General features: G+C 43.0%; 1 protein-coding gene across 1 annotated transcript in view; it reads right to left on the bottom strand.

Annotated features, from left to right (window-relative positions):
* RFC3 (replication factor C subunit 3) overlaps window positions 1-12,446 on the bottom strand; it is a 61,162-nt gene extending 48,716 nt beyond the window's left edge. Inside the window, exons 1-3 of the mRNA XM_075851712.1 lie at window positions 12,234-12,446; window positions 5,972-6,109; window positions 3,208-3,275 (exon numbers count right to left, since the gene is read on the bottom strand). Of these exons, the coding sequence (XP_075707827.1) occupies window positions 3,208-3,275; window positions 5,972-6,109; window positions 12,234-12,320 (293 nt within the window). The 5' untranslated portion in view covers window positions 12,321-12,446. The remainder of the gene's footprint in view (window positions 1-3,207; window positions 3,276-5,971; window positions 6,110-12,233) is intronic.
* Window positions 12,447-13,328: the final 882 nt, after the last annotated feature.

The following is a 13,328-nucleotide window of genomic DNA, read 5'->3' as shown; positions in this document are numbered from 1 at the left end:
TAACACAAAAAGTAAATTATACTTTACAAAATGTATTTTATTGTGCAAACGCCATAAGACATAAAACAACTATAAACATCTGGTATCGCCGTAATCGTATCGCCCCGCAGAATAAAGTGAATATGTCATTTATAGCGCACGGTGAACGCTGTAAAAAAAATAGAATAAAAGAACAATAGTAGAATTGCTGTTTTTTAGTCACCGCGCCACTTAAAAATAGAATAAAAACTGATCAAAAAGTTGCATGCACCCCAAGAAAACTACAATGGATTCCTCAATGTCTCTAGTTTCCAAAATGGGGTCACTTTTGAGGGGTTTCCACTGTTTTGGCACCACAAGACCTCTTCAAACCGGACATGGTGCCTAATAAAAAGGAGGCCTCATAATCCACTAGCTTCGGTGCTTCAGTCCATTACCGCACTAGGGCCACAAGTCGGATATTTCTCAAAACTGCAGAATTTGGGCAATAAGTATTGAGTTGGGTTTCTCTGGTAAAACCTTTTGTTATAAAAAAGTATGGTATAAAAAGGATTTTCTGACATTTCACCACTACTTTGCTCTAATTTCCCGTGAAACACCTAAAGGGTTAATAAACTTTCTAAATGCGGTTGTGAATACTTTGAGGGGTCTAGTTTCTAAAATGGGGTGTTTGATAGGGGTTTCTAATATATAGGCCCCTCAAAGCAACTTCAGAACTGAACTGGAACCTAAAAAAATAAATAAATGAGGCAATACTTCGCTTCTTACATTATACTGATAATGAGCCGTGCCCACCCCGAGATGACCCCAGTTTTGACCATTTGTATAAATGGAGACCCCTATTAGACCATTTCAGTGCCCGGTTTTCCCAAGCATACACCCCCGAGAAGTGTATTTCTATTGATGAGTCCCTGGTACATTTTAAAGGGAGGCTTCAATTCCGCCAGTACCTGCCAGGTAAGAGGGCAAGGTATGGCGTAAAGATGTATAAGCTGTGCGAGAGTGCATCAGGGTATACCTACAAATTTAGGATGTATGAAGGGAAGAACAGCAGTATTCAGCCCCCAGAATGCCCCCCCTTACTGGGAGTTACCAGTACAGTTGAAACCCCCAAGAAGTGACCCCGTTTTAAAAACTACACCCCTTAAGGCATTCATCTAGAGGTGTAGTGAGCATTTTGACCGGAGACCTACACCCCATAAACTGTAATGTGGGTTCTCCTGGGTACGGCAATACCCTACATGTGGCTGTTATCAGCTGCCTGGACACACAGCAGGGCTCAGACGGGAAAGACGAGGGGGGATAAGCTGTGTGGAGTGTATCAGGGTAAGTAAAACTGGGGTAGATTAAAAATCAAGGGATGTATGATACATTTTGAAGCACTCTTTCATACGGAGCCTTCGTTTTTCGGGACACGTGTCACATTGATATATTGTGTCCTCCCTTATCCCCCTCTTATAGCAGACTTTGCACCTCTTTTGACTTTTTCCTTTCTTGCCAGTTTGGGGAACTTCTCCTGGAAAGTGTTGCCCTGGTACGATGCGTGTGGCCTCGCTTCCAGAAGTCCTGGGTGCCCCCCCTTCTTGGTCCCTAAAAATTAGTTTCCTGATAACCACCTCTTGAAATTCCAGGAAAGTTCCCCTCTGGCCTGCACATCTACGTAGCACATACGCATTGTACAATGCCATCTGTATGATGTGCACGGCCAGCTTCTTATACCACACCCTCGATTTCCGCATGGCGCTGTAGGGCTTCAGGACTTGATCTGACAAGTCAACCCCTCCCATGTACCTATTGTAGTCCAGCATGCAGTCTGGTTTGGGGGTCTCTATACTGGTACCTCGTACAGGTACATGGGTACTGGTGTGGCCATGTATTGTTGTTAATACAAGGATATCTCTCTTGTCCTTGTACTTGACACACAATATGTTGCTGCTAGATTGTGCCCTGCTCTCACCCCTTCTGAGTGTTTGCCCAAGCAGAGTCTTAGGGAGGCCTCTCAGATTTTTTCTAGCAGTGCCGCATGCCGCAGGACTTCTGGAAGCGAGGCACTTGAAGAGTGGGACGCTGGTATAAAAATTATCCAAGTAGAGGTGGTAACCCTGGTCCAGCAGTGGGTGCACCAAATCCCACACAATTTTTGCATTAATTCCCAGTAAGGGGGGGCATTCTGGGGGCTGAATACTGATGTCCTTCCCTTCATACATCCTAAATTTGTAGGTATACCCTGATGCACTCTCGCACAGCTTATAGATCTTCACGCCATACCTTGCCCTCTTACCCGGCAGGTACTGGCGGACTTGAAGCCTCCCTTTAAAATGTACCAGGGACTCATCAATAGAAATACACTTCTCGGGGGTGTATGCTTGGGCAAACCGAGCACTGAAATGGTCTAATAGGGGTCTCAGTTTATACAAACGGTCAAAACTGGGGTCATCTCGGAGTAGGCAATGCTCATTAGGAGAAGCGAAGTATTGCCTCATTTTTATTTTAGGTTCCAGTTAAATTCTGAAGTTGCTTTGAGGGGCCTATATATTAGACACCCCTATGAAATACCCCATACTTGCTGTCAGTGAGTAGCTGACAGCTCTAATACACTGCACTACGCATGTAGTGCAGTGTATTAGAATAGCGATCAGGGCCTCCTGCCCTCAAATCCCCTAGTGGGACAAAGTAATAAAGATGTGTAAAAATAAGAAAATACAAGTTTTTTTTATTTTTTATTCAGAATTTATTTAACGGTTTTAATTTTTTTGTCCCACTAGGGGACTTCACTTTGCAATCTTCTGATCATAGCTATAATGCTTTGGCATGGCCTAATAGGCAGATGCTGAAGGCAGACATGGGGGCCCCTGGCTAGGCTTGTTAAGCCCCCTGCTGCCATGGAAAACCATCGGTGCCCAGTGATCTCATCGCGGGTGTGCCGATGGGGTGACAGAGGGAGCTCCCTTAGTTTGTCAAAAACAGATGCCGCGGTCGCTATTGACAGCGGCATCTAAGGGGTTAAACTGCCAGAATCGGAGAGCTCTTCAATTCCGTCAGCTGCCTGGTTGTATAGAACAGCCGTGCTAATGCCGCTGATCTCGTGGATACCGTGGCAGTACCCACGAGATCAGAGTGACGGATATATCCGTCTCTATGCAGGAACTAGCTCCTGCTTGTTATGGATATATCAGTCACTAGTCGTTACGGGGTTAATAGAGATTCACTGGTCTCTCTGCAGCATACCTTGGATTCACCTCCAGATGATAGTTGCTTGCAATTGTGCTAATCTCGATTTTCTTCTTTGATGGAGCCTGAAGATATAATACAGGATCAAATTAGAATACAACTAAGTGCAATCTTCTTTACTACATTCCTTCTTAATGTTACTGCAATACTGGAAAAACTTAAAGAACTTCTTTTGCTGGAAAGGACTCTACATCCAAATTCTACATCACTGTGTCTAGCCTTGTTTTCACGTCAGAAAGTATGACAAGTACTTCCAGACACTGTCACACAGTTCAGAAGTTGGGAGTATTAAGCAGTGTGAGAACAGCACAAAATATCTGACAAGAAGTCCACACAGGATGGCATTAAGGATTTTCCATGCAGGAAATCCACAGCTGTTTACAGTCTAAACCACGTGGATGAGATATGAAGAAATCTCACCCACATACTGCTGAACATTTTCTAGACAGAAATCAGACCATGCTCATTCTGTTCTGGATCTTCACTACTTAGAATTAAGGAAAAATAATAAACTATCTAGAACCCATAACTTTACCCCTTCCCGCACCACCCTGTAGTATTACAATATGGGATGGTTGCGGGAAGAAGCAGTGCCCACGCCATCAGCAGTGGGTGTGAGCTTTAACCCCTTCCCGCTGCAGCCACTTTTGACCTTCCCGACAGCCTTATTTTTCAAATCGGACGTGTCCATTTATGTGGTAATAACTTTTGAATGCTTTTACTTATCCAAGCTACTCCGAGATGGTTTTCTCATGACACATTGTACTTTAAGTTAGTGGTAAAACTTGATCGATACATTCGTATTTAATTGTGAAAAACACCAAAATTTGGCGAGAAATTGTAATATATATATATATAATTTTTCTAAATGTTTCTGCTTGTAAAACAGATAGTAATACCTCACAAAATAGTTGCAAATTAACATTTCCCACGCGTCTACTATAGATCGGCATAGTTTCTTGAACATCCTTTAATTTTTCTAGGACGCTACAAGGATTAGAACTTTAGCGGAAATTTGTCACATTTTCAAGAAAATTTTAAAAGCCTATTTTTAAAAGGACCAGTTCAGTTGTGAACTTGACTGAGAAAAAAAAAAAGTCAATAAAAAAAAAAAAAAAAAAAGCACATACATAAATTGTGCCATTAATAAATACAACTCATTCTGCAAAAACAAGCCCTTACACGGCTACATTGATAAAAAAAAATGTACTTACGTTATAGCGGGGAAAAAAAATTCAATAGTGCCCTAAAGGAGCAGCATGAGCTGCGGTTCTTAAGGTGTAACCCAACTAGGAAAACCTACTTTCTTCACACAGGGCCCATCAATTACCAGAAGCGGTCGGATCTTCCACATTTCTACTCAATCATAAATGAAGAATTAAAAATGGCATCCATTGGTCGTGCCGATTCCACCAGAGCAAAAGGCACGGTTTTCAGGAACCCCTCTATTAGCCAAAGTAGAGAGACACTCAATGATTCAATGCTGTTGGCTTGTAAGGGTATGTTACGCAAAAGTGGACTTAAAGGGTAACTAAATGTTCGACAAACTTCTGACATATCACAGTGACATGTCAGAAGTTTGGATTGGTGGGGGTCCGAGCACCGAGACCCCCACCAAATCGCTAAAACGAAGCAGCTGAAGCGCTCGTGTGAGCACTCAGCCGCTTCGCGTCTGTTCGTTTTTTTCCGGAAATCAAGGTATTGGAGTACGGGCTCAATAGAAAGTCTATGAGCCCGTACTCCGATACATCGCTTTTCCGGAAAAAGCCAAATAGAAACGAAGCAGCTGAGCGCTCACACGAACGCTTCTGCAGCTTCGTTTTAGCGATTGGTGGGGGTCTCAGCGCTCAGACCCCCCACCAACCAAAACTTCTGACATGTCACTGTGACATGTCAGAAGTTTGTCGAACGTTTTGTTACACTTTCAGCCTGGACTAGGACCCCTTACACTACAGCGTACTCGAACTGTCCTTTGCAGTGAACAGTATATACCTCAGTGACGTTAACTGGACATTCTCGTAGTGTTGTGCGTTATACCTTGATGTTGCTAAACTGCTTTTATTCACAGGTCGAGTGTCTTTAAGGAATTTTGCAGTTGTGTTTATATTGTTTTGAGGGCTGGGAGGTCTCTAGTCATGTGTGCAGATTCCTAGGGATTCTACTGGCAGAAACTATTACTATTGTATACTATAGCGAGCACCTTATCTTATAAGCGCCAAGTTGCAGTCGAAAGTAAACATTGGTGCCTAGAAGCTCTAGGAAAGCAGCAGATGTTTCCAGAACATTAATATGGAGATACAGCCATAAAAGAAAATTCCCCTATGGATAAACTATTTATTTAGCAGCAGGAATGGTCTACATGTTACAAAGCCAAATGACACAAACGGATAGTGAGCTAGTTATAGATAGCTATAAACACCTCAGATGAATGATAGGAAAACTTGTGGGGGGGGGGGGGGTAATCCATCCTAAGCTTCAAAGAAATTATGCCATTTTCTGCCATAACTTATGAAGCCTCCAACCAAAACTATTAATTATATACAATTGTTCACATACACAACATTAAAGTTGTGAGGACTAACTTTTTACATTTTTCACTTGCTCCGTTTATCTACACTTGATCTGCTGTTTTTTTCTTAGTATTTATTATATCCTATATGCAAATGTCCCTCTAGAAGAGCTGCCCGGATGACAAAATAATGACATAAAAACAAGTGTGTAAACCCTCAGTAATGCCACCGCATAGTGGAACAGGCCATACCGTTATTGACTGATGTTCAATCCTCAGTTTCTCTACTCCGGCACCATACAGCTCTCTGAGCAGACACATTATTCTGGTCTTCTTTCCAGCTCCGGATGGTCCAAACACCAGGAGATGAGGAAAGTCGCCACATTGCACCTGCAAACCGGAAGAGAATTTTATCAGCATAAAAAAAGACAAGAAATACCGTTCTCTCTTTCCAGTGTAACAAAACAATAGCTTACTGACCAAAACATACTTAAGGCTCTGTTCACATCAGCGTAATTACCACTGGTGCCCAACTGACCCCAATGACTTATAACGGGGACTGTCATTTTAACAGGAAGAACAACTCTGCATGCTGCGCTATTCTTCCTATCAAATCACATGGATTCTACCCTGACGCAGATGTGAACACAACCTAACTGTTAAAGTGTATCTAAACTGTTAAAAAACGTTTGACATGTCATAGTGGTATGTCAGAGGTTTTGATTGGTGAGGGTCTGAGCACTGACACCCCCACTGATCGCTAAAACTAAGTGGCATTAGCAATCTGGTGAGCGCCGTGCCGCTTCTTTTCTCGGAGCAGGGTGTATGGTTCAATAGAAAGTCTATGAGTCCATACACCGCTCACTCGGCTTTCCAAGGAAAGTCGATCAGAAACCAAGCAGAAGAGCGCTAACCAGAGCAATTCTGCCGCTTAATTTTGGTGATCGGTGGGATTTAGTTACCCTATAAGGACTGTACAAAAGGTTTTCTTGGCAGACAATTATAGTTTAACCGGAACAACATAAACGATAAACAGACAATTTCACATGCAACCAATTTTAACCCCTTAATGACCGCCGATAAGCCTTTTCACAGTGGTCATTACTGGGCTTTATTTTACAGCGCCGCTATTCCACGGCGCTGCATTAGAATAAAGTAAACTGAGCAGGGAGCCGTGAAATCTCCCTGCTCTCAGCTGCCAGAGGTAGCTGAGGGCGTCCCTGCTCTGCCGTGTGAAATCGATATAAGTATCGATCTCACCCGTTTAACCCCTCAGATGCGGTGCACAATAGCGAGCACCGCATCTGAGTGGTTTTGGAGAGAGGGAGGGAGCTCCCTCTCTCCCCCACCGACACCCGGCGATACGGTCGCCGAGTGTCTGTGTCTCCGATGGCAGCCGGGGGCCTAATAAAGGCCCCCAGGTCTGCCTGTAATGAATGCCTGCTAGGTCATGCCGCAGGCATGACCTAGCAGATGCCTGTCCGTTTTAAACGGACAGGCAATAATACACTGCAATACAAAAGTGTTGCAGTGTATTATAATGAGGATCGCATAGTGAAGTCCCCTAGTGGGACTAGTATAAAAGTAAAAAAAAGTTGAATAAAGGTAATAAAAAAAAAACGTGAAAAAAAAAAAATGAAAAACCCACTTTTTCCCCTTACAAACTGCTTTACTATAAAAAAACAAAAACACAATAAAGCAAAAAAGTTACAATTATTTGGTATCGCAGCGTCCGTAACGACCCCAACTATAAATCGATTACATTATTTAACCCGCACGGTGAACGCCGTAAAAAATGTAATAAAAAACTATGGAAGAATTGCTGTTTTCTGTTAATCCTGACTTTAAAAAAAGTGATCAAAAAGTCGCATCTTCTCCAAAATGGTACCAATAAAAACTACAAGACGTGTCGCAAAAAACAAGACCTTAAACAGCTATGTCGACGCAAAAATAAAAAAGTTATAGATCTTCGAATGTGACAATGGAAAAATTTAGAAAATGGCTTGGTCATTATGGCCCAGAATGCAAGCAGGGGGAAGGGGTTAAAGCAGATCTGTCGCTTCTTTAAGTTGCCCCAGTCTGAGGGCAGCATAAAGAAGAGGCAGGCACGCTGATTTCAGCCTGCTATCCCTTGTTTAGTATAGGGTTGCACAATGCATCAAAACTTCGATACTGTTTCGATACTGTGCACCCTGAAAAAGTTTGATACCGTTATTTCAAGCTAAAAAAAAACAAAAAACACCTCCACCTCCCATTGAAGTCAATTTCGGCCGGATCTTCTCGCAGTTTCCGCAGCAAAAACCTTTGTGTGAACAGGACCTTTAAGCTTCAGCGTAATTCTCCAGCTGCAGGATTGCCCTCATTCATAAAGTAGCATTCATGCCCAGTAACTTGCCCATCAGGGGTTTTAAAATGGGGAATTTTTTAAACTTTTCTACGCCAGTTATCTGCCAGGGAAATGCCGCAAAAGGACAAAGTCGCATGGTTAAATTACGACTTTTGGGCATTTTGCACTGTCCTGGCTTTTAAAAAGAGGCGTGGCTTAACAAAAGTGGCACAAATGATAGTGGAAAACTATGCTGGCACCTAGCTGTCAAATATTTCACTCTGTGGGGCCAAGCAAGGTACAAGCCTGTGCCGGGCCCCATACATTGCCCCTAACGCACAATAAAAACGAATTTTTAAATTATGTCCTCACCTCACCACATTTAACCGCGCATCAACCTCAAATCTGAATTGATTGAGCTTAGATGTGCCTTCACAAAAAGAGAAGGGCTGGAGATCGAGCAGCCAGGGAGCCGACTATCAGGATTAAGACTGAACGGAATCAAGCGTTTTGTAGTGTATTGTAATACATGCAAACGTAAGAAAACTATTTTTAATTAAAGGGGTATTCCCACCTCAGACATTCATGTAATATCCACAGGATATCACTAGAACGGGGCCCCCTCAACCCTAACCTACCGTGTCCTACATTCGCTGCTCTCCTACCAGTGATTTATAAAGTGGCCAGGAGTGCGAAAACAGCCAAGCACGCGGAGCTACCCTGTTTCCGTAACACCCATAGAAGTGAATAGGAGTTACGGAAACCGTATAGCTCGTCTCATTACGTACTCCCGATCACCTTGTAAATCAGTGGGCGGCGAGAAGTCAAAGCGGGAAAACGTCTGAGAAAGGAATACCCCTTTAAAACCAATTGCAAAATGTTTTATTCCACATAAAACATACAAAGCACTTAAAAAAAAAAAAAGAAAAAGAATGCAATGGTGTCCATATCCTTTAACTGCTTGCCGACACAGGACGAGAATGCTCGTCCTGAGCGGCGAGTACTTGGCGCTTTAGGACGAGCATTCTCGTCCTGTGTGACAGCCGTCTGTGCGCGCGATCGAGAGCGGAGTGTAATACACAGCCACGGCCCCGCTCTGACAGCGGAGAGGAGAGAAACATCCTCTCTCCGCCGTTAACCCTTTGAATGCCGCAATGAAAGCTGATCGTGGCGTTCAAGGAGGGGGGACTGCACTTTGATCGCGTCACAGAAGATAACCGTGACGCAATCAAAGCCCACAACTCGTATGGCCAGACAGCCCAGGGTCCATTGAAGGACCCCAGGGCTGTCAGAACATATTTCCTGTTAGGACATACTGAGGTATCCCCTAACAACTGCCTGTGTACACTCAGTACACAGGCTTATGTACTAGCATATAGATCTATGCCAGTACATTAGTTACAAAATAAAAATGATAAATCCCTTTATGGGATTAAAAAAAATAAAAAAAGTTAAATGAATGTAAATTTTTTTTATGAAAAATAAATAAATAAAAAGTTACAAAAAATACACAGAAACACATTTTTTTATAATAAATAAACTTTTTAAAATAGAAGTCCCAAAACATGAAATAATAGACATATTTGGTATCGCCCCGACCGTAACAACCTAAACAACAAATGTATAACTTTATTTCTGATTATCGGTGTATGGTGTAAAAAAAAAAAAATATTAAAACTGCTGCGGAACTGCTTTTTTTCTGCATTTTCCACAAAATAAAAATGTATAGAAATTAAACGATAATGTATTTGTACCAAAAAAATGGTACCGACATAAAGTACAACCCGTCCTGCAAAAAAACAAAGTCTCATACAACTACGTCGCACAAAAAAAAAATAAAAGCGTTATGAGCGTCGGGGTGCAAAGAGGGAAATCTAAAAAAATTGTTCTGTCCTCAAGGCCAAAATTGGCCGTGTCCTTAAGGGGTTAAGCTGCGCCTACCCTTTAAGGGCTTGTCCACACGTAGCAGAATTGCTGCATATTTTTCTGCCCGGAATTGCGGACGGAAAATACAGTAGCAGCAAAGTGGGTGAGATTTAACAAATCCTATCCCCACGCTGAGTAAAATTTGACCAGAAAGTGACGTGTGGTGCGTATGTTTTGCACCGCAGCCTGGCAATTCCTGCTACGGAAAGTGGACTGAATTGCTGCGTTTTTTCAGATGTTACCATCTCCCAGCACTGAGAAAAATGCAGCAAAACCTGCACCGTTTTTTGCAGTAAAAAAAATAAAAAAATAAAAAAGGGGAAATGGTGCGGTTTTCCCACAGCAGAAATCCTGTTAGTTTCTGCAGCAATTCCGTTACATGTGGACAAGCCCTCAAGGCCATGTACACCTTTGAAATCATTTTTTTTTTATTCTAAAAATGTTTATCAGTGTGATTGGTGCAACTTTCAATATACTTTTTATTAAAAATTATTTTTACTTTGAGATACAGCAGATTTGTGTTCTGTATACAGAACAGCTATATCGTGCGCTAAAACCTGAATAGTCAGGCCCGCGGGACTGACTGATTTAGTGACAGCGGGTCCTGCGTGTCTATGACACGCAGGATCCACCTGTAATCGATCACATCCAAGGCCCCGTGAACACGACCGTGCCCCTAATCATGGTTCGTAATTACAGGCATGGCCGGCGACAGTCGCCCGCATTTGCGGGCCATACTCCCCTTATAAAGTACTGAAGCACGGTCCGTTAAAAAAAAAAAAAAACAAAACAAAAGGGGGTCACATACCATTTTTTACAGAAGGTTTTTATGGCCCGGACACATTCCCGTAAATAAACGGGAAGATGTCATTGGGCCATAGAAATGAATGGGTCCGTAATTAAAGACTTAATCCACGGTCATGCGCACAGGCCTAAGTTATGAACGTAGATGTGATTGATGGCCGCTTGATCCTGCGTGCCTCGACCTGCTGTCACTGAACGCATCAGTCCGGCGGACCTGACGGATTCAGGTCTTAGCACACGATACAGCTGCTCTGTATACAGGATACAAAGCAGCTTCATCTCAAAAAGTAAAAATACATTTTTATCAAAAAGTATTTTGAAAGCTGCACCAAAACACAAAAAAAAAAATAATGACTTCAAAAAGGCGACATAGCCTCTAAACACTTTTTAGTAAGGGACAAGATTATTCTGCAGGAAGAATACCTCCTTCATCCAACTCTCCGCGGCTGACGGGCCATCCATAGACATATCTAGCGGTCACGTCACTGAATCATCCTGTACCTTTATACTACAGTGGCACCAATACTGTATGTATACAAGTTATATAAAAGGTGTTTTTTTTGGGATAGGTTTACATCACATGGTACAGGCGCTACATGACCTCATACTGCGTAATACATAGGTGCTGCGGTATCACAGATGTGGCCCGCGTGAAACCTGCACACACACCTAGAATTCATGCCAGATGTCTGCAAGTTGTATAGGTTACCAGGGATGAGGACATAGAGCTTTCAAAAAAACTTTATTTATAAAAACGAGTATCCATGTGTAAATACATAGGAAGTAATAGATCAAAACTACCGCAAAGGAAAAGTGGAGTAGTTGCCCATAGCAACCAATCAGGCTGCTGTTTTTATTTTCCAAAAGGAAAACTTAGGCTATGTTCACACGGGGTCTTTTGCCGAGTTTTTTGACGCGGAAACCGCGTCGCAAAACTCGGCAGAAACGGCCCGAGAACGCCTCCCATTGATTTCAATGGGAGGCGTCGGCGTCTTTTTCCCGCGAGCAGTAAAACTGCCTCGCGGGAAAAAGAAGCGACATGCCCTATCTTCTGGCGCTTCCGCCTCCGACCTCCCATTGACTTCAATGGGAGGCAGGAGAAAGCGTATATCTCGCTGTTTTATGCCCGCGGTGCTCAATGGCCGCGGGCGAAAAACGGTGCGATAATTGCTGTTCACACAGAGTATTTTGGGGGAGAAATATCTGCCTCAAAATTCCGTTTGGAACTTTGAGGCAGATATTCCTCCCCCAAAATACTCCGTGTGAACATAGCCTTAGGCGGAATCTGATTGGCTGCCATCGGCAACTACTCCACTTTTCCTTTGCACTATTTTTGATAGATCTACCCCATAGAGCCTGCCTATGACCAGGTGTAAGTACATGCAGGCTGACTATGATGAATGTACATCTGAACGGGGGCCCCGGTCCAACACAGCGCATGCCAGCCGGCTACCTTACCAAATTCCGCAGCTGAACCGCCTGCTCCTTATGATAGTCCAGTTTGGACAGGGAGGTAGGCCGGTATTTATCCACCCACAGACTCATTACAGCACGGAGGAGACGAAGAGCGCTCACAGATCTGGAAGTGACACCACACAGCGCTGCTCAAATCAGCCCGCGAAAAAACAGCATTCCTACAGCCTCTATCGCGCGCGTAAACAAGAACGCTACTGCGCATGCGTCCTGAACACGCCACTTTCGTTCCATACGACGCTTGAAGGATCATGTGACAGCCTGCTATTGTGGTTCACTGTCTTCTAGCGCGGAGACATTTTGAGGGAGCCATTTACGGTTCGCGTTATATACTGTTGGTCTTCTAGAACATGGTTGTCATAAAAGCGCTATTATATAGGGCTGCATTAGTATTTAGGAGCACCATTAAAAAATGTGGTAAAATGCTAGCTAATAAATTATTAAGCACAATATGGGTAGCATGAGTGTTTGAATAGTACCGTAGTTTTGAACAGTTTTTTTTATTTCTCGGTGTTCCTAATCTCTTGAGTTTTTTGTAGCATACTCAGACACAATAATGTGATGTACTACACATAGTCAATGTGCTTTAAAAATATATTTGTAGATTTTTACAAAGATTCATGCTCTTTGTACGTTGTCTCCTGGTTCTTGTAGACGGCTGATAGGTGGACAGTTACTATAGTAACAGCGCCAAAACGTGTCACGTCATCACGTGGTAGGCGCAGTAACATAGCGCCGTATCGTGTGTGCCCTGACTGGAAACGCGCATGACCTACATGTTGGCTAGCTAGGGGAATATAGATAAATAGAGGCACGCCACGCAAATACTATGGGGTCTGAGGTGCAAGGGTTTTCTTGTTCATCGACCCATGTGGATTTACACAGCTTCTGCAATGCGCTCCCCCTAGTGGTGGCAGCAGGCAAACGCTAAGACTGTCGGGAGCCAGGAGAAACATTTTTGAATAGGTAGAATGACGTCCTATTTGCCATCAGAAAAATCCCATATAAATTAATGAAGACACCAACAGAAATGTTTTTCTCCCTTTTTTTTCCTATAAAGTGGTGGAACTGACTAATGTA

This window comes from Rhinoderma darwinii, chromosome 2, assembly GCF_050947455.1.
Source record: "Rhinoderma darwinii isolate aRhiDar2 chromosome 2, aRhiDar2.hap1, whole genome shotgun sequence".
Lineage (NCBI taxonomy): Eukaryota > Metazoa > Chordata > Amphibia > Anura > Rhinodermatidae > Rhinoderma > Rhinoderma darwinii.
This window is presented reverse-complemented; position numbering and strand designations above follow the sequence as displayed.